General features: G+C 42.4%; 3 protein-coding genes across 3 annotated transcripts; all 3 read right to left on the bottom strand.

Moving 5' to 3' along the window:
• Positions 1 to 479: 479 nt before the first annotated feature.
• lrrc40 (leucine rich repeat containing 40) lies at positions 480 to 25,518 on the bottom strand. The gene is made up of 15 exons (XM_080733869.1): positions 25,313 to 25,518; positions 23,206 to 23,387; positions 22,879 to 22,952; positions 22,399 to 22,528; positions 22,133 to 22,256; positions 21,883 to 22,022; positions 5,059 to 5,231; positions 4,105 to 4,195; positions 3,719 to 3,764; positions 3,469 to 3,571; positions 3,017 to 3,130; positions 2,212 to 2,322; positions 1,942 to 2,019; positions 1,407 to 1,592; positions 480 to 1,309 (listed from the first exon to the last, which is right to left on the bottom strand). Exons 1-15 carry the CDS (start codon positions 25,458 to 25,460, stop codon positions 1,204 to 1,206), a joined length of 1,806 nt encoding a protein of 601 aa, XP_080589995.1. The 5' UTR covers positions 25,461 to 25,518; the 3' UTR covers positions 480 to 1,203.
• Positions 6,391 to 11,364, bottom strand: LOC308291763 (COP9 signalosome complex subunit 5-like). Its single transcript, XM_080733891.1, has one exon. The coding sequence runs from the start codon at positions 9,261 to 9,263 to the stop codon at positions 8,265 to 8,267; it is 999 nt and encodes a 332-aa protein (XP_080590017.1). The 5' UTR covers positions 9,264 to 11,364; the 3' UTR covers positions 6,391 to 8,264.
• On the bottom strand, positions 19,935 to 21,492 carry LOC308291752 (adenosine 3'-phospho 5'-phosphosulfate transporter 2-like). Its single transcript, XM_080733880.1, has one exon. The coding sequence runs from the start codon at positions 21,067 to 21,069 to the stop codon at positions 20,011 to 20,013; it is 1,059 nt and encodes a 352-aa protein (XP_080590006.1). The 5' UTR covers positions 21,070 to 21,492; the 3' UTR covers positions 19,935 to 20,010.
• Positions 25,519 to 25,840: the final 322 nt, after the last annotated feature.

Raw genomic sequence — 25,840 nt, 5'->3', positions numbered from 1 at the left:
AAAGTACCTCCCAAAATCTATTTAATGTGCCCTTTTTATGATCTTTGAGCACCTGCCCCTCCAGTGGTCTCTGCACTGCACAGCCCTTATATCTCATGGTCAATCAACATCAATCAAAGAATCCCCAACAACTATAGAGGCCACAACAAAAGCTTGTCTTGCATTTTAAATTGTTAAATGAATTACAATGTTTTTATGCTCCCTAAAGTCATGATCAGTCTCTTATCAATACAGTTCTATGGCTCCCAAGCAGTGGAAAGACAGTCAATCAGGACTGCAGAGCCACTGTGCTCTGAATACTCCTAGCACTCCTTCCTCATCCCCTTGCACTCCTCCTTATTGCTCTGGATAAGTCTGGTAAATTTCTACATTCTAAATTGTACACAACATTCTCTTAATTAACAAATTAATAATGGACATTTATTGAGTGTTTTGAACATTGCCTCATCATCAGCATTTAATTCAACTCACTGCAGGCATCAAGGATATATATATATATATTATCAGATTTGGCACCCATCCAAAAAGGTTCAGAACATATCCAGGAACACCAAGTATGTAGTATCAATTTCAATTTACAACAATACAAGAACTCTTAAAGACACTGGTCAGTTTTGTAAAACGAAGCCACAGTGTAAAAATGAATTTACAACAAGTCTTAGAGAGCCACTGGGCAGTTTTGTTAAATGAAGCCACAGTTTATAAATGAGTGTATAACAATACAAGTCTTAAAGCCACTGGGCAGCATCGTCAAATGAAGCCACAGTGTAAACATGTCTGACTGGTTGAATTCGAAATACTATCAATACAAAATCAAGTTGATTGGTACAGTATGTCTCCATACTAGAATGATATGACTGATGGAGAGCAGTAAACATGGTGCCAGCTGACTGGCCAGTAACCAGACAAGGTGCACCTCCTGTTCCAAATCCAATAGTGGACAGGTACAAGCTAAAGTTGCAATCAGAGCTTGAACTATGAACTTCTTCATGTGCTAGACTTCATGAGACCAGTGTGCACGATGGCAGTGACAAGTACAATGCACCTGTGCTTTTACTTAACCTGTTCCTTGATGATTACATATATTTTTTAAAGGCTTTTAGTGATTCATTTAAAGTAGAAGGTGACATCATTGATCAATCCTCGTTATTGATTCGAGGATGATGGGTAGGGGTAGGGCTAAGATGGGGGTTAGGGAAGAGTTTATGTGGGTATGCGGCTGCGGAGGTACTCCAGCAGAGAGTCTGTTCCCTTGGCAATGATTGCAGCTCTGGGAGTGCGGAACGCGTTCCCCTCTAAAGTCAGACACCTGTAGAGAGGTTAGAGTTGGGTTAGGGTTGTGTACTGAGTTAGGATTAATCTCAGACTGGTACAGAGTTTCAGGTTGCATGTGTTATGTATAATACCTTAGGCTTGTACACAGTCCCAGTTCAGGTGGTATGTTTAACAGGTCATTGTTTGACAGGTCCAGTGTTGACAGATTGACCATTCGCACAAGTCGACCAGGGTCCACCGCACCAACTTGGTTGTTGCCTAGCAACACCGTCTCCAGGGAGACTATCTGATACAGGACATCAGGGAAAGTCTTGAACCTGCAACCAGTCAGTAAAAAAAGAAAGGTTCACTGAAAAGCTAGTTTACTGCTTAAGTAATTGACTAGGTGGCAGTCTGTTATAATCATTCCTCTGCTATGCATAAACTACACATTTCTCCTTATTTTCACTCTGGAGGTCATCTTTTGTCACCTGGAACTTTGGAGGTGCATGAAAACTAAATTATAATTAATAAGTATAGTAAATGGACAAGCTTTGAACCCTTTATAAGTTCCTGGTAAAATTGCTGACCAGTTCTTTGACTGATGGACTAGCTGAGTGAATAACCGAATGTAACGACCGGTCATAAACGGTCATAATTTATTAAAAAGAACAGTTAGTCAGTTACCTGTTGTAGATGAGTGTAATGGAGCGTAGTTTAGTCAAGTTCTCCAGTTCAGAAGGCAGATCACTCAGCTGGTTGTTCCTGAAAGAAACACAAGAAAAAATAAAGTATTTTACTAGTAATTTAAAATACTGTATGTCAGTTTAACTAGCTTTCTCCTTTTCTTGAAGTGTGTATTGTGTGTGTGTGTGTGTGTGTGTGTGTGTGTGTGTGTGTGTGTGTGTGTGTGGTGTGTGTGTGTGCGTGCGTGCGTGCGTGGAGTCGTGGACATACCTGAGGTCTATGTGCGTTAGTTGAAGCATCTTGCCGATTTCAGGTGAGCAGCAGCTCAGTGTGTTAAAGCCCAGATTCAACTCAGCCAATGAAGACTGAAACTCTAAAAGTCTGGAAGGAGGGAGGGAAAGATAGAGAGAGAGATGAAATAACTAACTATATTTAGTTACATCAAGCATTTGAACAAGAACAGTACTGTACATCATACAATGATCAAGGAAATTATTTCCCCTGTGGTTGTTTGTTTGTATGGTGAGTGTACAACAGTGAAGGGACAGTGAGGTGATGAGAGAGAGGTGGACAGTTGTTGCTGACTACGATCATGTCTCATTCAAAAGAGCGATGTATTACTGCTATCTATTTGCATGTCACAATCATTCTCCATAGTACGACGGTGTTCTGCAAAAGTGCAGATACAAGGTATCGCCACGTCACTACGCGATGCTTTGTCCATTTGTAGATCTGTTTTGGAGCATGGCAGTGACTTCGAATTTGACTATTATCTTTTTTAATCATCCTTTTTAACAATTTAAGTTAAGTTATACGTTTAAGTTACTTGTACTCGAACAGACCCTGTAAATGATTCCAAGTACAGTCTTTACAAAGTCAGTAGAGACACGCAGGGAATTGGGTAGACGGTGAGGAATGAAGCCCAATTGGTTGCAACTTTGTGGTTTTGTCTTCTTCAGTCTGTCTTCACTATGTTCTTCCACCTCTCTGTCCTCGATGTCCTGTCTCTCTACTACCCTATCTAAATAAAACAACATCAACAAAAGTAAAACCTAACACAACTGTGTGTCTGTACCTGTTGGGCAGGGAAGTCAGCTTGTTTTTGCTGAAGTTAACAGTAGTCACCGGCACCGCCTCCCCTGCTACAGCATCAAAGATGTCATCTGGAATGTTTTCTGCCTGCTTTTCACTGAGACACACATGCAAGGCAGATATACTGTACATAAACCTATAATTAAGTAATATTCTAAGTCCATCGTTAGCTGCCCTGTAATCATATTTAGCTATGAGTCAATGTACAGTTCTTGAATTGTCACCAATATAATGTACATTGAAGTTCAAAGGATAGCTATATTTTACAATATATGTTAGCAATACTCTACTTATCACAGTATAGATTAATGCCTTAGATTTTACAGTGTAATTACATACTACTAGTTCTAGTTCAGAAGTTTAATTATCTTTTACTAAATTTAGCCTGTATTTATAGGTAGGATTAAGGATAGATGAAGTTGGAACATAACCAACCTATATTCCAGGGTCTTGAGTGTCTTAATGTTATGCAGGTTGACTCTGGCTTGACTAGGTAGAGTCATGGCTGTAGGCCTGTCATCTACGTTTTCTTGTTCCTCTGGACAAAATATACAAACATGAGACATGCACACATCCTCTACACATCTAGCTCTGAAGGTCTACAATCAACACTGTTCAGACAGAGTCAGGTGATTACACCAACAGGGTGTGTTCAGTATGAGTCAGCAGAAACAGTCTAGTATACCTTTAATTCGTCCTCTTAAATATTTCAGCAGCTCACTGGTTCCCCTCTGTGAGAAAGACAATAGATGACAAAAGTTAGTGGCAGAGATCAATGCAGTTAGAATATGATCTTTGGGAGGAAGTATAATACAGTAACATTCAACAGCATGTTCCCTGGCTAATAACAGGGCTAAGGTGCAATAAATGTGGAGGTCCACAGAGAAAGCTACCTGTTTCTAACTCCAATGATGTTGCTAACTCAAGTGCATCTAGAAAGATGTGGTTTGTGTTTTCTAAGATGCAATGTAAAATGTATTTAAAGCCTAGGACATTGGTCCTGTAAGAAGTAACTGTTTGTGTATAGTGAGTACTGTATTTTGGGGGATAGTTTGTGCGTGGGTAACATACAGTGAGTAGGTCTCTCCTGATTCCTCTCAGTGGGTTCCCCTCCAAAAGCAACATCGTCAGGTTGGGCAACAAGCTGAGAGAGGCTGGAAGTCTGTTATATATGTACACACACAAAAAGAGGCATACTGTACATAAACATACAAACACAAATGTTATACACTTGGTGATGGAGATTCTGTAGGCTACATATTGTTGTCCTTCACTATCAGTGAATAAACAATACCAGAATAAGGGTAGAGGTTTGTGGGGATGTGGCTATACTGTATTTTCTGGTTCAAAACTGTGCAATTCATTTGTAGTTTTTCTTTCTGGGTTAGGGAGATAAGAAATGAACACATGCTCACAAATTCTGTCTGACTAGTGGATTGTTTTCTGCCTATGGGTAGAGAGAGTAAAGTAGCCAATCTACAACCTCACAATTATATATTAGTACAAAATAGGGCCCAAGTAAAAAAAAAAAAGCTAAATGCACCTGAGAGCAGACATTGACAGACTATATTGCAAAGAAATAGCCTATAACAACAAACACATGAACATGTACATGCTAAAATAATTTGCAGGGTGCTTAGGGCACAAGGTTATTTGTATTCAAACTACTTTGGTGTATCATATCTCTCATATTAAGGCTAAAAGAGTGTTGCCAGAGTCACTCAGGGCAACAAATTCCTTTCTGTAGCATTCACGCTTTCTCAGATTCCATGGAAGCATAAATATTGCTTTAAAGGTACGCTGTGTTCTACAAATGGAGTTGTGTTGATTTTAGTTTTAAGCGCTGTTGCAACAGAGGAGGGATATTAGGCAAATGGAATGAAAACGCAGAGAAGGACCACTCATGGCGAACAAGATCCACTACTGTGCCAAACCTGAAAACATAGCAAAACCAAATGTACTGTACTACATGATGATGATACTATAAACAAATACGGTGCTGTGATGGTGATGCCATGAACCTACGTGGCGAGGTCATTGTTGGTTACATCAAGGCGTGTTAGTGTGTTCAGTAAGGTAATCTGATCAGGAAGAGCTTTGATCTTGTTGTCTCGGAGTTCTAGTATAGAAATGGCCGACAAGCTGGCCAGTTGTTCTGCTTCCAGTTCCTCAATCTGGTTGTTACCGACATACAGCTCCTATATGACAGAAAAACAAACACCACACACACACACAGGTTAGCTTACAAAAGTGGTTAAGATGGTTATCTACACTACCGGACATACAGTATGGATCTTGTGTCCACCAAGATGTTTTTCCTGAGCGCATAATGGGAGCACTGCGTTTTTGGAAACTTCAGCAGCTTGGCGTTGCACTGGGCATTTACCTTGCGGTCGCCAATGCACGCGAGGTTCTTTCCTCTGCCTGCTGAGAGCTATAGTAAAATATTTTCAAGTCTGACCTTTCTGGATAAGGGCCCACTTAAAAATCTCAAAGTGTTCACAGCCCCCTCATCTGACCAGACGACAGGTATTCAGATGGGTGGGCGGGCTGTGTGCATTTTCAGTGCATGTTTATTTCAATGATGAATTGATTGATTAACTGATTGATTGAAGACTTTATTAGGAGTTTGCATAGGAAAAGGTACAGTTTCATGACGGTACAGTTCACTGGTACAAGGTCTACTAAAAGAGATCCTAGAAAAGACTAAGCTTATTTCCACAGGAAACCATTTAAGTATCTCATATAACATTGAATGACAGACGAATAGAACACAGTACTATGCAGTAGATATAGTCGGTAAAAAAAAAAAAACAGTAATCCATTGTGTTCTGGCTTGGATCAATGGAACTCATGTAGTACACTTTATAGTTCCTATTTATCGGTATTACAATTAAAAACGTAAGGTTTAAATAAATAATAACAATAATAATGTAATGTTGGAGAATCCAGACCGGTGTCCGTTGGGCAGAATAGTCACCATTGATGTCCAGTTGTGCAATACCCGTTGTATCCGTCTGTCAGGCTGTGTCCCTTTCATGCCCATACATTATGGAGATCTCTTATCTCTGTCTGTCTGGCTCGCTTCTATGCCCATATATGGTGTTCCGTGTCCAGGCCAGTCTCCACATTTATCAGTCAGTGATGTCAGTCATCTCCAAATTTGGTCACTTGTTTCATCATGTCAGACAGACATTATTTGGGCATTGTTTCAGCGTGCGGCTGTTGGCGACACTGTTTAATATCAGTGATGTCAGCCGTTATGTCAGTCAGAGATGTAGGGCATTGTTTCAGCATGCGGCTTTTACCATGGCGACGACACAGTTTTGTATCAATAATGTCAGAATGCAGCAGAGGTGAGGTGGTCATTGAAGCCATCTGACGAGCTGATTCTGTGTCATCTTTTAAATCTCATCTAACAATTGGATTTACTTTATCTCTTTTTATGCGTTACTCCCTGTCACCATGCTCTTAAATTGTGTGATTTCTTTTGATTTGATCTTTAAAAATGTGTTCAACTTTGTGAAGCACAATTTCTGATTTAACCCATTTAGGCCTAACCTATTAGGGCTAAATCAGAAATTAGCCTAGAAAACAAATATGTTGCTACATACTGTACATGTACTGTAAGCCCCTCCCAAACAGCAAAATGTGTTCCCGGCCTGAATGGGTTGAAAGCAATATTTGGACAAGGTTTCAGACCAGCTCGACCTTCTTTGAATTTCAGTATAAATCTTTTGATTTTGAAAAGTTTTCAGTATGAAAGTACAGTATATGGTTTGGTAGGTTAGCTCCAGAAACAGACTGTTCGCCCAGACTGTTCGCCCCTATAGGAGCCACTCCGTAAAAAGAATGTTTGTCTAGAAGGCTTTCAAATCTAGTTTCAAGTGGTCTCCATATACAGTATGGGCATTTTACATTTGTGACGTAACGTAATATATGCTTCGTAGCATGACAATTAAGTAGCCACACGATACTTGGTCAATCACATTTTTTGTGACATTTTGTCACCCACATGTCAATTTTAATAAACAGTAGATGAATACCAAACAATGTGGATCGTGAGTAAAGGATATATTTTCGCTTCTTATATTTTGTTTTGTATTATTCTATTTAAACAATGTCCTTTGTTTTTAAAACACGTTTTCATCATAAATTAAAGACAAATTTAAACTTTATTAAAAAGAATTTCATGCATTAAAAAGAAAAATCTAAGAAATTCCATAAATAAATAAATATTTTAATAAATATTTCAACGTTTAGGAAAAAGTGTTCTAACCCAATTGACTTCCATTATAAAACGAATGTAATATTTCAAATAAAAAAAGGAATAAAACTCTTTGGCCTAATGTCAGTGAGTGCAAGACATTTGCCGCTGATCAGTCCAGTTGTTTTCAAGAGTAACTGGGTGGCAGGTGGGTGGCATGCCTCCTGCAGAACCATGCCATAAAAAGGCAAGTCAAGTCAAGTTGAATCCTAAAAGCCTCGGCAAAATAATAATAATAATGAATAAATAAAAAATCGCACCAGTGCGAAGTGAGCAGTGCAAACATGTCACACGTGCATACAGTATCTCCTTGTATGGGCTGTTCTGGCCGTAACATCAGTTATTTGTGTGAATGAGCAAGGAACTCTATACATGGAGATCCGTGCTCATACATTTTTTGGGCTGACACACAGAGTGATACGTAGGAGCGGTTTGCACCACTCAAAAAAGACTTGTGATTGTGTTGGGGAGGAAACAGTTTTTTTAGAGCCTTTCCGGGTATAACTAGACCAGGTCAACCTGGTTGTGCCAGACCCCCTGTCTGTCATCATCATTTATGACATCATGCCTTTTGTAGGCATGTCATCATCATGTCATCATCATATATACCCTTTATATAGAAAAAGAACAGACCGACATTTGCTTATGTAGGCCTACCCATTTCATGGGTCTGGCAAAAATAACCTTTTCAGCAGGTAACTGTCATGCAATGCAGCATGAGCGGTCTTGGATTCATCTGGTAACTCACCATCCTGCCTGCCTCTAGCCTTCCTAGGAGGCAGCTTGCATGGAAGCATTCAGAAGACTTGTGAGCAGAGTTGTCACTGTGGCTTTTTCCTTCCATACCACAATTATCTACTATATATAGCGTGGCAGCATTCACGCTATAGTAGAAATAAAAGCGCCTCAAAGAGGAATGAGAGTTACCACACTAACTGGTAGCTCAATTGCCTAATAGACAGGTTTAGTTAGTGTTGATTTGATTGAAGAGTTTGTCTTTGATGACTTGAGACATCAGACCATGTATTGTCTCTATGGTTGTCTTGCAGCTGTCTCTTGTTGCTTTGGCCAGTTTGTCCTCAGACCTCCTGTCGTGTGTGTCCAGGCCTGGCATGAAGCTGCCTCTGCCCAGCTGGGCCTCAGACTGCTCTAGCTTCTCGGACAGGTCAAACACCTGGTCTGTAATGTAGTCTACATTCGTAAGAAGACTTGAAGAGCTTAAGGTATTGACCCAATACTTATTCCAAAGGAGCTCCAGGAGTCTTCTGTCAAGGGAGGATTTGAAGTAAGATACCTCCAAGGCATAATACTGTTTACAATGCACACCGAAGTCCTCAATCTTGCTCAAGGGGATTGTCTGATATTCTGATGGTCCTTCATCTGGAGGTTTGTAATCCTTCGGGTAGGTTCTGAAGGCGCCAAGGTTGACCTTCCCTGCCGATATGGTGCGAGTGGGGTCTACCACAACCGCTACGAAGGGCTCCTGATACTGCTGGTTGAGCATTTGAGTGTTGACATCTATGCCAGAGAGCCAACATCCATAGCCTGGATGACTGTGGTACCAGCCAATAGCATTCTCTAGCCGACCAACCTGTTTGGCATTTTCAATGTAGGCAGCCATGTATTCATACGCTGCAGCCTGAGCGTTAACTTGGGTCTCTGTTCCTTCCACTGGCAAGGCAAAGCTGTCCATGATGATCATGGTTTCACCGTCCACCTTCCCCAACATCAGACCCATTACCTCCAGGGTGCCTCCTGATCTGGCATGCATCACCATCTTCAACAGTGCCAAAGCTGAGATCTTGCAGTACTTGAAATAGTTACGGTCCCGCAACCATGGCTTCCCAGAGAGGATCTCTTGCTGTCGTTTCTTGTCATATTTGTAAATGTCATCTACGCTCTGAACTTCCTGCATGCTATTGGTCATCTCCCATGTCTTTTGGGCCGTGCTGCTCCCTGCCATGCTGACAAAGAACAATGCTAAACTAAAGCTTTCTTCGTTGCCTTTCGACTAAACTTTGTGATTAAGCATTCAAAACCTCAATGCACTCAAGAGATTCGATAGCATAAGAACAAATATATAGCTTGCATGAGCTTTTATAAAGAGCAATTGTGATGTCATGTGCGTGACATAAACAGGCATGCCCAAATATGGTGTGGCCAACCCTTGCAAACCTATGGTGTCAGTCAGATGCATGTTCGCGCACGCACACACACACACACACACACACACACACACACACACACACACACACACCGTGCATTTACGGATTCGGGGATCTCAATATTTGGACATCAATGTGCGACAACTGCTGATATGATATGATATCACTCCCTCGAGTCCTCTCCTTGGCAAATCCCATGGTGAGTTTGACGTTGATTGCTTGGACAGGAATTTCCTTTATAGACCAACCTTTATTGATCCCACTAGGGAAATTCAGTCACCATGGCAGTTACAGCAAGAAAATAATATATAACAAAAGCACAAAAGCAGATAAGAAAAAAGGCTTAAATGTTTTAGTGTTAAAAAGTAAAAAAAGGGAGATAATTCAAAGTGTAAGCAACAGCCACATTGGTCCTTGGGCAGAACATCTGGTAGTGGAGTGACCGTTGGCATCATAGTATGGCTTCATGGATACGGGCACGAAAGGACTGACTGAGTCCATCGTTCTTTCATGGTGCGAGGGTGAATCTGTGTATGCCGCTGAAACTTGTTGCCTTGATAGCCACTAAGGATGTGTGCGGATATACAGATAAACGGTGCTGCCCCTACTAAACGTTTACTTAATCAAATTAGGTTATTCTAATAAATATATTTCTAATTGATTGATTTCCCTTTGGCACCCATATTATGATCATGTCTTAGTCAGCTGTAGCTTCTGCCTGGCATCGTTCACTTCCCAGGGCAGTGAGTGAATCTAGCCTACTACTAAGTTGCTACAGACACTGTTCGGTTTGAAAAAAAGAGCAAGGTTTGCGTGTGTATATAGTGTTATGATGTAATTAATTATTTGGGAGCAGGCAGCTGTGTAAGATTCCAATAGTATAGACATTTTAAATGGCTTTCATATACTCTTAATATTTTCAAATGTTTTCAGTTTTGGTTATTTTATAGGTCTTCATTTTAATGAATGACTACATTTTAGACTATTTGAATAAACGTTTTCAGAAATGTCGTGTACATGTCAGTGAAAAGAATCACTGGGAACATCCCTAATATCCACCAGCTTCTGTATATCCACTGCTAAATATCTGATCTAAGCTGATTTAAGTAAATCTATATTTTTATATTATATCTAAGTACCAAAAGCCAATGTTTTACAGTATTGTCCCACAGTCAGGTTACTAGAGTTCATTTCAAGGTTCATCCACTCACGCACAGTCCTGTCTCACACGCACGCCAGCATGCACCTAGAGCGTGATCAGCTCATGCTCACCTCATGTCACCAATGATATAGTAGTGCATGCTCTGTGACTCAGCCGCCTTGAAAAAGCTACATTTCTCTGTTATCTTCTGTGAATGATGTTTTGCACCTGTTTTGCACAAGTCAGCCTGTACGTGCAGATACCCGCACCCACGCACTTGCGGGGTCTCAGCCGCCTTGGAAAAGCTACATTTCTCTGTTATCTGTAAAGAGAAACCCAACGATTCCTGGCACAGCCCAGGGGCGGGGGAAGGAGGAGTGAAGATCACGTGGTGATGGGGCGGAGGCAGACAGCCTTGCCCCTTTGAGTGTGTGGCCCAATCATGCCTGCTCAACTGAAGAAACAGCCAATAGAGTCCAGCCCGGGACTCCTCCCACGAACCAATCAGAAAGTCTCACCTCCCCTGCTGAAGACCTGCGAAATACTATAAAGACTCTTGTTACTTTCATTTTGCGTCCGTCTCTACGAGAACACTACAGCTGCCTGTTGTGTACTTTACTGAACGAACCTCTTGGTACCGGTACTTGGATTATTTTCTCTTTTGTCTCCTTACATAGATTTTACTTAGAACTTAGAATAGCCCATTTGTGCAAACGGTATTGATATAATAAAGTTAACTGCTATTATTTTAAATAGAAGTCTCCTGTTTTTAGTATTGATTTCACTGGCACATTCATACTCATTTCTGTTCTACGCATAACCTCACCTTCTGAAGTTTTAGTGCAACTTAGGCGGAGTAGAGAGGCTCGGGCCTCGAGCCTTGTTCTTCTCGTTTGGAGAGAGGTTCTTCCAAAAACCTGGTGACCCCGACGTGATGAGTTTTGTGCCTTTTTAACAATTTTCGAGATTCAACATTTTCGGAAAAAACGCGTTGTTGCTTTCCCTGAGTGTTCCAGTTCCAACCAGTACAACAGGTGGCCACCTACAACATCTAACAAGGTAAGCACAAACCTCTTACGCTGAAATTGTGCACATTGGCATAGGTTCTAAATTTAGTTGTGCTGTTGTATGAACTGTCAAACATTCTAGTTCGATAGGAATATTACAGTAAAATCTGTGGGACAAACACTGCTTGGGAGCGTAGTATAACTGCATCCTACCGTGAATAGTGTGCGGTATAAATACAGGCATCTACAACACCGGGTCGCGCCTGGGTTGAATGAGTAAAAGGTAACCTAGAGCACTAGTAGGGTAAGTCTCAAGTCCCGAACCTAGAGCACTAGTAGGGTAAGTCTCAAGTCCCGAACCTAGAGCACTAGTAGGGTAAGTCTCAAGTCCCGAACCTAGAGCACTAGTAGGGTAAGTCTCAAGTCCCGAACCTAGAGCACTAGTAGGGTAAGTCTCAAGTCCCGAACCTAGAGCACTAGTAGGGTAAGTCTCAAGTCCCGAACCTAGAGCACTAGTAGGGTAAGTCTCAAAGTCCCGAACCTAGCGTGAGGGGGGTAACTATAGTAAATCCTAGCCAAGAACGCAGTGTGAGGGGAGTGCATTTACTAAATCCTAGCCCAATAACACAACGGTGTATCCGCCGTATTGTAAATAATAACAGTGTCTCTGGAGTACAAGGGGGGCTGTTACGGTGTCTCCGCCGTGTTGTGAATGTTTAAACAGTGTCTCTGGAGGACAAGAGGGACTGTGAGAGATTGTTAGAGCGAATGGAATAAAGTGAATGATTGATGGTTTGAATGAGCTCAATGTATAACGGACTGTTTTAAAAATAGTTAAACAATTTTGTAAGCTCTCTAAATAATTTTAGTAGATAGAATACATCCCAGCGTTCCTTCTGAGCATATATATTATATATATTGTCAGCATATAAATCGGGGACTACAGTTTGAGGCATGGGACATGTATATTGTTGTTATTGATATTGGTGGTTCACTGCGAGGGCAGGCATTTAGTGAGTGTGGTTATTGTGAGCGTTGACAATATTGGTTAACAGTTTCAAACAAGCAAGTCAGTTGGTAATGTTATACACATAGCATAAGATGCCAAGTACAAGTCGAGTTTGAGATGTGATTGACCAAAGGTTGTCATTTGAGGTGTTGTAAGTGTTGGTTTGACTATTTGCCCTGTCCTCGCTGACTGCGCCGCACGATTCCTTCTAAGTGAACATTTTTGAATTAAAACCATTTTTGAACATTTTAGAATAAAAACCAATCTTGACTGTCTCAAAGAGTCCAGAAATTAGAAAGTCTTAAGAAGCTTCCGACATTAGATGGTTTGGATAAAAATACTTAAACAGTGTTAAATCATTAATTAAACCTAGTATAAGTCTGACAATTCCTGCCTGTGTACTGTTGTAAGACGAACAGCTAAAGTAAGAATATCTTTGTCAATGTGTACTACAGTAACAGCCTATTTTACTGAAGCTGGTGTACTAACAAGTTATAGTTCATCTCCCAGTCTCGATTGGTGTTTTAATATTGCCGTCAATTATCATAAACATTGGTTCATAGAAATTCAGAAGACACATGGACAAATTAGTGAGACCTAAAAAATCAGGACACAGACTCTCAAAAGGCAAAGACAATCCAATTATGACTCAACCAGTGAGCCAGGGTTGCAAGACATCGAGAAAAATCCCCAAACCACTTAGAGAGCCTTCTGGGTGGACCAGAACTAGTTACACTCTAAAAGAATTGGAAAGTATAAGAAATGATCCCTGGGCTTTTCCCTTTTTCCCCTTTTTGCCAAATGAGTGTTTGGTAGCTGTGATCAGAACCGACAGACCCGGGGAAGAAACTGAAACCATTATTTCTTCCTCCCAAACACAAAATGAAGGGCTAAGGCCCATACACACAGTACTACTCCACTCTAGAAACTCCACCGAGAGGGACTTTCCCCCGACTATAAGTTGGTCTACGACTCATTACAAACATTTTCTAGCAAACTGTAGGCACGTGTCTGACCAGCACCAATCAGGATCTGTGTCTCTGCTGCCCGACAGAGATCCATTCACTTCCGAACCTGAAACTGAAGGGTTCTCTGAACATGTCGCGATTTCCGTGACATACAACCCGAAAAACCCGACTGTAATCTGGAACAACCCAGAAATCCAGAGGTTCTGTGAATTGTCCACTAACTCGGAAGGCAGCAGAGTAGTGGTGAAATTAGGATATGGACGGACCCACACTTGGGCGTCCCAAATTACCAAACTCAGAGCAAGACTAATATTGAGTGACTTACAGGCAGGCCGCACTATTCCTAATTGGAAAGACCACAAGTGCACAGGTCGGACTTGTGCTACTCCATTGACTCCACTCCCTAAAGTTGAGCAGGCTAATCCATTCTTGCCCCCAGACGCTGAGCGTCGTTCTCTTAATCAGTCAACTCCTTTCCTATTGTTACTTCCTGCGGCCCCTGTTTCAGTGCCTGATCTGCCTCAGGATCCAGACGTCCCAGCGGTACCTACAGTAGCATCAGCCCCGCCCCAGAGCCCAGACGTACCATCTGGGGTGCCTGCTGCAGCGCCGGTTCCGCCTCAGGACTTTGTTCCCCCTGCTGACAATCCCAATCCAATCATTGAAGGGCTGATAATCCCTGCATGTTTAATATTGTGAGCTGAACAGTCAAATTTAAGAAGTCCAATTGTCAATGTGTACTACTGTAGCGGACTACTTTACAAGAGATGGGAAACTTATAGGTTATAGTTCAACTCCCAGCCCTGAATGGTGTTTCGAAATAGTAATTGGTTATTGCCATTGTGTGTTTACAGAGATTTTAGAAAATAGGGCACAATTAGGAACAAGGATAATTGAGGTCGAAACCCGTAAGTGCTGTCTCTGTTTCATTAGGAGAGGAGACTGAAGGACAACAGAGTCTAATAGTTCTATACATTTCAATAAATTATATTTCAGAACAGACCCATTCCGTCCAATTGCAGAGCCTATTTGTACTCACCACCCGTTAGAATTCTGTTTATATGAACCAAGGTCCTTTATGGATAGAGAACCTTTGAGATTTTACAATTTGGGAATTTTCAATGTCTGACATCCGTCCACTGGTTTACTGCGCTTCTAACCTTGAAGGTGAACTGTTTAGTTGGAGTGCTACCCTCAGCACGGAGTGGAGTTTTAAAATAGTAATAGGTCCAACTGTTACTTTTACTGAAAAATTAATGAATCACGATCAACTCCTACACCGTATTGCAGAGCCTTTTCAAATTCATTGCCCCATGTGTTTAACTGATAACGGTGAGTGGCAACAAATAGACCAATACAGAGAGAAGTTCTTGAAGTCCACCCCGCTAGACCCCATGCGAGGCTGCTACCCTAACTTAGCAACTCTAGGAACACCCATATCACTCGAAACACCCATAGGAGGCTCCCCTGGTCAGGAATCTGAGGAAGGGGAAAGGGGAAGAAAGAGTAACAGTAAGAGAAGGGGGAGCAAGAGAGAAGAAGGAAAACCGCAAGTAAAGATAGTGACGGTCCTCCAGCGAGGATGAGAAAACAGGAAAGAAAAGTAAGTTGAAGGGGAGGAGCTCTGACACAAGGGGAAAGAGAAGTGAAAATGCTCACTCCTCTGAGGGCTCAGAGCGAGAGAGATTAGATGACGAAAGGGCCAGGGTGAGGGATAGACACCCAGCTGAAGGATTGAGGAGATGAGAAAGCTAGAGTTGGAAAGAGAAAGGTTGTTAGAATGGAAGGAACAGGTTGCAAGAGCAGAAGAGAGGAAAAGAAAGGATTATGAGGGTTTCCCTCCAAATCAGCGAAGCGACCAGGGGCCGCCTCCGTCACACCAAAATGCACCCACTCACAGTCCATATAACCTGCCCCCCCCCCCCTTACACAGCACCCTCTCCCGCAGGGATGGACGGGTCCCTCCAAGGTCTCTCTCAGGCCAATACCCACCAGCCCCCACTACAGCCCCACCTGACATACACATAGCCGTACAAGCAGCAATGACTGACTACTTCAGCCAGAACCAAAATTACGCCCAAGACCAAGGTTACTAGGGCTGCCCAAGAAGATTGAGGGTAGCTGCAGCAGAGGAAGCCAATAAGCCATTTATTAGATGTTTCCGAGAAGGACGGCATTTTCAATGTAGTCCTGTATCAGAAACATAAGGGGGATGGTGGGGAACGTAGTGTAATAGCACACTACTCAAAGATTTTGCTCAAATGATAGTAAGTCTGTTAAATGTTGTGCTGTCATGTACTAATGTTTGTTGTTTTATGTCTCCACAGAAACTTCCATTGATAAACTGCATGAACACCACCTCTGACGCCAAAACAGGATAACTGAGAGATCTGGGCGTTTAGATAAGAACCTACACTTACACATAATTTAGAAATTGACTACGCCCAGATTTAAAAGAAAGATCTGAAAACATATAGTAAGTCAGAGAGTGATATTAGGATATATAGGAACACCAAGCCCAGCCGTCTGAAGTATACCATGCTCTTGACTGTACTTACGCTCCTCAAAATATGGATGTTTGTACACTTGCTAACTCCTGTCCAAAGTGCAAACCGCATATCCGGAAGTTACCAAGCATCAGATTATTATCATCATTACATGTTCTGTACTGAGGGAGTGGATTGTTCCACTCACGTGAAAGGGTACTGGTATACTTACTACGGCACTGGTTATCATGTATACGCATGCTTAGGAAATTGCAAGGACAATTGTCAAATTATTGCAGGATCCCGCCCCTTGTCCAATCGCCATAACGGAGACTGCAGAGCCCAAAGGGAACATTGGGGATCCTTTGATGGTGACTCAACTGGGCGAGCTAACGGAAGGTTAACTCTGGCTCGGGCTGGTCCTTATGTGATCATGAAATTAAGAAACCCACAACTTGGCGACACAGGTCAATTATGGTTAGGTTTAACTCTGACCGGACGAGACTCCTATGCTAAACTGTTTATTGATGTTTCTCCCAAACCTAACGCCACAGCTAAACTTCCTGAACGCATCATTTATGAAGAAGAAATCAATGATGAGGAGGAGCTCGATGAATGGCTTACTAGAGACCTCAACTCTGAACTGCCAGACATCACCAAACATCGTGTCCACGGATACCTGGAGAGGTGCGAAGGTAATACTGCATGTGTTAAGGCAGCGATTGCCGCCCACCATGCAATGCAGGACGCTGACTGTTGGGTCTGTGTCCATCACCGTCCTGATCTTAGGGTAACCCCCATTTCTCTCACTGACCATGATAGCTCCACTGAAAACTGCACCTCTCCCCGTGACATGCTCCAGCTACTAGCAATGTCCCATTTAATAGACAGGAACATAACCATCACCAACTCCTCCCTAGATGGTACCCTGAAGTGTATTGAACCAGCCCAATCAATGACCCAACGTACTCACGTTCTACCTGTCAAACCCATCAAGGCCCCCGTATGTTTGTGTTCCCACGACACCTCCCCAGGCACTGTAGCGTTAGGTATATCTCTGTGCGAACGCAATATCCATCTTAATGACGGTTATTGCACCTCTGTGGCTCTAGATGGCACCCTGCTAAATGTCTCATGTCCATGGTTTAATGTATCCGTTTCTCACCTCAGCTATGCAGCTGTGTGGACTTGCGGCAGAGCCGCAAGACATTTTCTCCCACCCAAATGGAACGGCTGCTGCCACCCGGGTTATATTTTTACCAGTGTTATAATTTACCCTGTTGTTCCCCCAGAAGATGACAATGCCCACAATAGAGTTAAGAGAAGCCTAACACCCACCACTGCCTGGGCCACTCCAGACCAGACTCAGACTAACTTAGAATACATTAGGGCCAAGTACCCAGGTTACACATTCAAGGACCCATGGACTGACTCAGACTCCCAAATGGCCTATGGCCTAGGTGCCACCACCTTTATCACCTCTGGTGTGACTGAAGAGTTCACCCTGAAAAAAATTAACACTCTAGCTGCCGAGCTGCTAATGTTACATGACTCCCTCTCTGACCTCCAGCTGGCAGGTCAGCTCCTAACCAACGAACAGTCCCAAATCAGGACAGTAGTCCTCAGAAATCGTGCTGCCCTGGACTGGATGACGGCTAAGGAAGGTGGTGTGTGCAAAATGCTAGGTGGAAAATGTTGTTTCTTAATCCCTAATAATCATGCTAACATTTCCTCCCTCATCTCTCATTCTCGTGATGCCATAGCTACCATCCCACAGCCCCAGATTCCAAACACTTGGTTTGACTTTAGCTTACTAGGGGGCTTTAGCAACTGGTTTGTCACCACCATTCTCCCAGTCCTGTTGATCGTAGGGCTCATCATTTTCGTAGCCATACCAATGTTGAAATGCATGATTAACAAAGCTGTCCGCACTGTTTACCCTTCTACTGACTTCCAGCTAGCCCAACTGACCGAAGGAGAGGTCCACCAACCTCTCCTGGATCTTGTTACGGACCAGGTCCGTCCACCTCCTGTTTACGAGGAGGCATTTGAGTGAGCTTTTGTTTTTTTTACATACTGATGGTTTAATCCACCCACGCATAGACCAGCCTCCAGTCTACTTACACATTGAACCCGTTGTTTTCTATAAGAAATTGTTTTTCCCTGCTTGTGTGAATCCCTAGCATCCCCAAAGGACTAGGTGATATAGTTTTAGGTATTTTCTGCACTGATTTCTGTTTTACCCCGAAGGGGGTCTTGTGTCAATTCATGTTTTCTGATGTCATCTTATGGATGTTGTCTTACAACCAAAAAAGTAAAGTTGGACAGTCACACAGGAATGACAGGGGTACGTTGATCACAATTGTAACAGAAAAAGTTAGGGAATCTGATCAACAATACCCGACTATAGACTGACATGTCAGTGGCTAAAAACTGTGGTCTGTCCAACCAAGTGAAAACTCTGGATTCAGGGACCAAGTTGACCTTATGGTCAAAAGATAGAAACTGACAAGTATGAAATAGATGTCATCAGAAACATAGAATCCTGTGCCATTGTTTATGTGTTAGTTGCATCCCAAAGGGGGTGCCATTTATTGTTTCTAAGTTATTAAAAAAAACAAGTGTTGATTCTGTTGACCCCCGCTCACCATATTTTTCAGAAACGTTACCCAGTTTAGGTGGACTTCTTAAAAGAAGTCCAAAGGGGGAGTTTAAACTTTTCTGAAAAATGTGCCAAGTATCACATCACTAGTTAGTGATCTGCCCTGGAGGCAGATCAAAGGGGGATTTGATGATATGATATGATGACATTGTAAATACTTTTTGTACCAAAACGTTTGCTAAATATCTGATCTAAGCTGATTTAAGTAAATCTATATTTTTATATTATATCTAAGTACCAAAAGCCAATGTTTTACAGTATTGTCCCACAGTCAGGTTACTAGAGTTCATTTCAAGGTTCATCCACTCACGCACAGTCCTGTCTCACACGCACGCCAGCATGCACCTAGAGCGTGATCAGCTCATGCTCACCTCATGTCACCAATGATATAGTAGTGCATGCTCTGTGACTCAGCCGCCTTGAAAAAGCTACATTTCTCTGTTATCTTCTGTGAATGATGTTTTGCACCTGTTTTGCACAAGTCAGCCTGTACGTGCAGATACCCGCACCCACGCACTTGCGGGGTCTCAGCCGCCTTGGAAAAGCTACATTTCTCTGTTATCTGTAAAGAGAAACCCAACGATTCCTGGCACAGCCCAGGGGCGGGGGAAGGAGGAGTGAAGATCACGTGGTGATGGGGCGGAGGCAGACAGCCTTGCCCCTTTGAGTGTGTGGCCCAATCATGCCTGCTCAACTGAAGAAACAGCCAATAGAGTCCAGCCCGGGACTCCTCCCACGAACCAATCAGAAAGTCTCACCTCCCCTGCTGAAGACCTGCGAAATACTATAAAGACTCTTGTTACTTTCATTTTGCGTCCGTCTCTACGAGAACACTACAGCTGCCTGTTGTGTACTTTACTGAACGAACCTCTTGGTACCGGTACTTGGATTATTTTCTCTTTTGTCTCCTTACATAGATTTTACTTAGAACTTAGAATAGCCCATTTGTGCAAACGGTATTGATATAATAAAGTTAACTGCTATTATTTTAAATAGAAGTCTCCTGTTTTTAGTATTGATTTCACTGGCACATTCATACTCATTTCTGTTCTACGCATAACCTCACCTTCTGAAGTTTTAGTGCAACTTAGGCGGAGTAGAGAGGCTCGGGCCTCGAGCCTTGTTCTTCTCGTTTGGAGAGAGGTTCTTCCACCACCTACACATCTTGACTGTAGTCTCAGCCGGCTGAGAGAGGCTGAGAGCAAGGCCATAATCTCATGTCCCCCAGAGTTGGGCGTGAACCTAGATTTAGTAGATTTATGCAGTCTACTACTACATGATTTTGACAGTGTTGTGCATTTCTATACATTGTCCAACATTCTTTCTGGTCAGCATCCACCTCCTAAGGTCCTTGACAAAGGGAAGTTTAATCTTGTCACTGTTTCTACTATAAACATTCAGGAAAATTCCAAAGAGCACCAGAAGGCCTCCCCAGATGTACTGAAAAGTAAAAGGCTTTGCAAAGAACATGAAGGACAGGATGACGGTCATGGCCTTTCGCCCAGTGGTCACTGTGACTGCAACCAGAGCGCCAAAGAGCTTGATCAAAGCCAGCACGAAGGACATGCCAAAATAGCCTGTAAGAGAGAATAAGAACACATAACCATATGTCTTCAATAGATGCTCTGAGCAGAATGCCACTGCGGGGCCCAGGCCACCCGAACTCGACAGGCCTGCCAGTATGTAGGCAAACCCAAAGGAGTAGGAATACAGAACCATTTCAGAGTTGGAGCCATTGTGGAGTTTCATGGCTTTCTCTTGCAGGTTTCCCATTACAGCATCTGCACATAGTGCCATGGAGATAAGGAGCACACCTGTGAGGTTGAAGTTGGGGGTTACTTTGCTGTCAGCTAGTGTAAACCAGATGAGACCCAGAGTCATACAGAGAGCGGCAGACACGTCAGCCACATTGTATCGTTTGCCTTGAATGAACACTCCTCCGATCATGACGGGGATGAGTTTACAGCACTTGAAGATGACCTGCATGTGGTAGTTCAAGTATCCCAAAGATGTACTGGACAGCCCAATGCTGCCCAGAGTTAGAAAACCCATGATCATATAAGTCTTTCCAGGAATCCTTCGTTTGTCCTTCATGAGCTGCAGTTCCACTAGGCCAAACACGGAGTAGAAGCCAAACTGCACTAAGGTGAGGTACCATGCAAAAGGTTTTAAACCTTCCAAAGAAAATATCAGCTCCTGCAAGTATCCATACAGGAGGTGAAAGATGAAGACACCGGCCACGCAGATGAAGAACTGTGTCACAGTGCTGAAGCGGTTCAGGTTGAAGCCCAGGACTCTCAGCTCCTTCACATGCTTACAGTGGGGAGACATGACCTCTGAAGCAAGAAAGCAACACCTCCGGGTGTTGCTTATGGGAGCCTTTCTTCGTCTTCAGAGGCGACACCACTGGTAGATTGTCCTTGCTTGTGACGGTCCAGAAAAGAATCAAAACATTTCAATATCCTAACCAAAATATTTCAATATCTTCCCGACCAATGACAAACACATGAAAAACACACTGTATTTAAAGGGTTAGCTTCTTCCAGTCTTGCCCAAATATGGAGATCCATGACATCAGACTGGCCTCCAAGTACTCTGATAGGCATAGCAACCTGGTATCAAATGGCAAATGTGTGCTCACTGTCATATGCAAAGGAAGTAAAGTACATCCACATTATGTTTAAAACATTTTCTGAAATATTTAACTTTTATTTTATAATGGAAGTCAAAGGGGTCAGATTGGGCTGGAATCCTTACTCAAATTGCCCAAATTATAGATATATGTCATGGTCAGGATGACTGTCATCACAGGCTGGCCACATGAAGTCAAAGATCCACATGGGGTCTTCCACTACTTTTTTGTTTTGTTTTTTGGTTTAAACTGGACGGCCAGAAAGAATAGGATTGCAGCCCAAACCACTTCTTGGTTGCAAACACCTGCTGCAAGCATCTCATCAGCTATCCCCACTGACTGTCCCCAAGCATGCCACTTGGACACAGGCCAGAGTCTGATCAGCCTCGGTTGGGTCGCCTGGAGGAGGGTGTCTGTTGCAAGACCCGAAACACCCAGTGACTCCAGGTAAAAACACTGATGATGTGTCCAAGTTTGCATCGGTAGATGTTTTATGTACTATTAAACAATACCTTAAGGCTAGGGGCGGGAAGCTGTGGGAGGAGACGGAGCTTGTTGTGTCTCAAGAAGAGCTGCTCCAAAGCGACCATTGCTGACAGGCTCGCTGGAACACCAGTTAACTGATTGTTGCTACATTCCAATAGTTTCAGTCCTATAAAAACAAAGAGATGCACATGCTACAGTATTTCAAGCAGACATTGGTGGTTAAAAAAAGAACACAAATGTCTGAAAACCAAGAAATATATAGACAAGTAATCTTACCAGACAGGTGGGCCAGGCTGTCAGGCAGACAGGTTAGCAGGTTGTGAGACAAGTCTAGTTTCCGCAAACTAACCAGGCAGCCCAGGCTGGAGGGCAGGGACTTCAGTTGGTTGCTGGAAACATCCTTCAATCAATCCAAAAAGCAAAATCATGTCATGTTGTCCATCAGGCAGGTTGTCAATCAGTCAGGTTCTCTTTAAATGTTTGTGTATTTTGTATTCTATATCTACGTAAGTAGTTGTATGCAAATTGTGTTTATTAGTTACCAGCTCTGTCAGATTGACTAATTGTCCAAGCTCTTCAGGTAGTGTTTCCAGAAGGTTCTCTTTAAGTGTAAGACTGTGAAGGTTCTTCAGCATGCACACCCCTACTGATAACACGTTCAACTTGTTGTGACTGGAAAGGAAGATCAGAAAGCCAGACGGTAAAAGGTGTGGATGGGACAGTGGCTGCACTTTGCACATCGGTCTGTATGTTTGCACTGCGATTATTTGTTTTGGTGATTTTATGTATGTGATTGTGAAACACACTGCATTTACCTGGTATGAAATATGAAATATACAAATGAAATTGACTTGACTTACTGTTTCTAAGTGTCATTCATCACAACATGCAGATTTGAAAACAGTGGCAATAGGTTTCATGTGTAAGCGCGTGAGTGTGTGTGTGTGTGCGCGCGCGCGTGCGTGCGTGCGTGCGTGCGTGCGTGCGTGCGTGCGTGCGTGCGTGTGTGTGTGTGTGTATACCCGAGTCGTAATTGCTGTAACTGCTCCAGTTCTCCTAAAGCGCTGGGTAAACTGCTCAGCTGATTATCATGCAGCTGGCAAACAAACATAGTAAACAAACTAAATTACTTACATTGATTGCAACATTACTTAGCAGAGAAATTATTTCCTATAGCACCCATAGAATAACATTTCCACTTGCACTCAAAATATCACAATCGGGAAGATTGTGATGACTTTAGTATCAAACAAGATATCTCCAAAGCTATTTATTATCTTTAGTGTTCAGAGCAGCAAAACCTCTAGGAGTCACAAGCAGGGCTTTTTGGACACTTTAGTGTTACTTACATCAAGTGTTGTGAGTCCAGTTAGTAGTCTGATGTCATCAGATATTTCTGTAAGCTGATTGGATGAGAGCAGAAGCTTGGTGAGGTCAGTCTGCTCCCACCAACGATCTGATTCTCCAAACGATACATTCTGATGGGCTTCCTCGGGTGTATCAACATTTAGACGGTACACATTCTGAGGAACTGAGAGACAGATTACACTTTCTTAAATGAAATAACCTTTATTCACTTTGCCCATTTTGGTAACTATTGCAATTTGTGTTCATATTTGTAAACAAAAACTTTTATTCTGATGAGCTTCAAGTCAACATCCAAACTGATAGCTGATAGCCACACAGTAAAATCCTCAGCATTCATTTAACCATTTTGTGCAATTAAATTTAATCCAATAATGTTTAATCCATACATTTTTAACTTAGTCCAAATGGACCTGTACTAGAAATGGACCTGTACTAGGTCTATTTGGTTACATTAACCCTCAGAGTTAAATTAACACAGAGGATAATTTTTTTAAAGATCTATTTTTGCATCTAGATTTTATTTAGATTGTGTTGAATTGCAACCAATAATTTCAATAACGCAGTGTCCTGCTGCCTTCTGCATTATGTGACATTTAGAGACAGGTGGTACGCAGGACCGTTGAGTGATTTTCCATGAGTGCTCCCAAACTCCAACACTTAAAAAGATAATCACCTGCACAGAATTTCTTGACAGAAAATTGCTCATAACATGTCTATGGTGGATTTTTATGAAACAAACCCTTTGCAAATAGAAAGAGGATAATTCAAGCTTTTCATACAGCTGCAATGTTGGTGAGTTTAACGTTTAATACAATCAGATAGGACTTTTCTGTTTGGATCATGTATGGGGCTATGGGCTGTCAGTGTCAATGTTTGGTGTTGCAACTCTAGATTCAACATAACAAAATTAATACAATCTAGAGTTGCAATTTCCGGCTAAGTATGGACCAGAGCTAGGTTCCCAACTTGATCTCTGCAACATTGAGAAGTGGATGAATGTACAGAACTAGCCTCGTAAAACAGAAGGTAGGAGGAGTCTAGTTTACTAGGCTAGTACAGAACAGGTGGATCAGGTAAAAGGTCAAATGTCTAGAGAAATAAGCCTGGGTTTCCGAGACTAAGAGAATAGCATTTAACGTTAAAAGTCCATCTTGTACTCATCTTTAAGTGCAGGGTATGCACATGCATAAAGTGAATGGCAAATCAGGTGGCAAATCGAGTGGCAAAGTGAGTTTAACGTTGTTTAATGCAATTAGATAGGACTTCTCTGTTTGGTTGTATGGGCTATCAAGGTGAGAGAGTCGTTTTTGCCACTCAGTAGGCGTTCCCGCTCAAGTTGAGCGTGTGACATCATCATCATACCCAGAAGTTGAGCGGCTCAACTTCTGGGTATGATGATGATGTCACACGCATACCCTCTATATTGAGGTTTATTAAGGTGTATTACAGAGATAGGCCTACTGTATATAGCCTTGGATCAACGCTGCCATAGATGTATTTTATAGTCTGACATTTGCATAGCCCGATAAAATAAATGATAGTCTTGATCCAAGGCTTGTACAGAATACCATATCCAAGGTGTCCTTGAGGCCGGGAGTTCCAGGGGGGTCCCCAGCTAAATTATTGTTAGAACCAAATAGACCCTTATTGGGTATGTAACTCAGGGAGTGTTTTGATTGATTGATTGATTGAAGACTTTATTAGAAGTTTTTATAATAATATGTTCAGTTTCATGACAGTACAGTTCACTGGTACAAGGTCAACTAAAAGGAGATCCTAGTAAGCTTTTCGGCTTGTGTGTACAAAAATGAAAGCAAATTATTTGGTTCCATTTGTACACTCTCAGAGTTAAATTAACATTGATTTTTACAAAATTGGGGTCTCAGAGATAGAAATGCCATTAAATGGGGGTCCGTAGCCTAATGCATGTCAAACTGGGGGGGTCCTTGAAATTAAATGGGTTGGGAATCACTGCTAGTCTAGAGCTGTAAAAATCTTCTCTTATGGGGGTCCCTGGCATATCTTTTCAATGGGGCCCGCGGGCTATAAGTGTCAATTTGGGGGTCCTTCATGAAAAAGTTATCTTACCCTCAGTCAGCCCACGACCAGACAGGTTGAGCTGCCCGCTCTTTCTAGCTGCCTTCAACAGTCCGTATGGCACCGCGGGCTCTTCTTTGCTCTCCGTCTTGAATCCCGACAGAGAGTCTACTTTACCACCTCTTTTAAAACGAGACATTTCTTCTTCTTATGCCTTAAAAACACCAGTAACTGTACAGTCCAATACAATGAAACAGCTCAACTAGCTGAGCTGTCAGTTTGTTGTTTTAGTTTGTCTCTCTGGTCTCTCTGCGCTTGGTAATGGTTAGTTCCGGGTTATCACGTGAGTTTTCAAAATAAATGTCTAGGATGTCAGGTAAGAATCCATCAAATCAAAATCAAAACTCTTGTCAAACCTTTTCAGGCCACGACCCCCAAAATAATCATATTTTAACTGGGGACCCCTCCTCCCACCCTAACGAGCACTAACAGTTGAGGCATTACATTTTGTATAATGCGGTGCTGTTGTAGATCTGCCATTTTCAAAATTTCTGCCTCAGACAGTGCCTCTAATATTTG

Source organism: Nannobrachium achirus (genome assembly GCF_963921795.1).
Source record: "Nannobrachium achirus genome assembly, chromosome: 1".
Classification (NCBI taxonomy): Eukaryota; Metazoa; Chordata; class Actinopteri; order Myctophiformes; family Myctophidae; genus Nannobrachium; species Nannobrachium achirus.
This window is presented reverse-complemented; position numbering and strand designations above follow the sequence as displayed.

What these genes read in the sequence shown, in the direction of transcription:
- LOC308291763 (XM_080733891.1), bottom strand. Translation starts at nt 9,263, where the DNA reads ATGGCAGGGAGCAGCACGGCCCAAAAGACATGGGAGATGACCAATAGC.
- LOC308291752 (XM_080733880.1), bottom strand. Translation starts at nt 21,069, where the DNA reads ATGTCTCCCCACTGTAAGCATGTGAAGGAGCTGAGAGTCCTGGGCTTC.
- lrrc40 (XM_080733869.1), bottom strand. Translation starts at nt 25,460, where the DNA reads ATGTCTCGTTTTAAAAGAGGTGGTAAAGTAGACTCTCTGTCGGGATTC. An exon ending in TTCCCGCCCCTAGCCTTAAG is followed by an intron (nt 5,232 to 21,882) that starts GTATTGTTTAAT and finishes TCTGTCATATAG; the next exon opens with GAGCTGTATGTCGGTAACAA. An exon ending in TCAGGAGAGACCTACTCACT is followed by an intron (nt 3,765 to 4,104) that starts GTATGTTACCCA and finishes TCTTTCTCACAG; the next exon opens with AGGGGAACCAGTGAGCTGCT.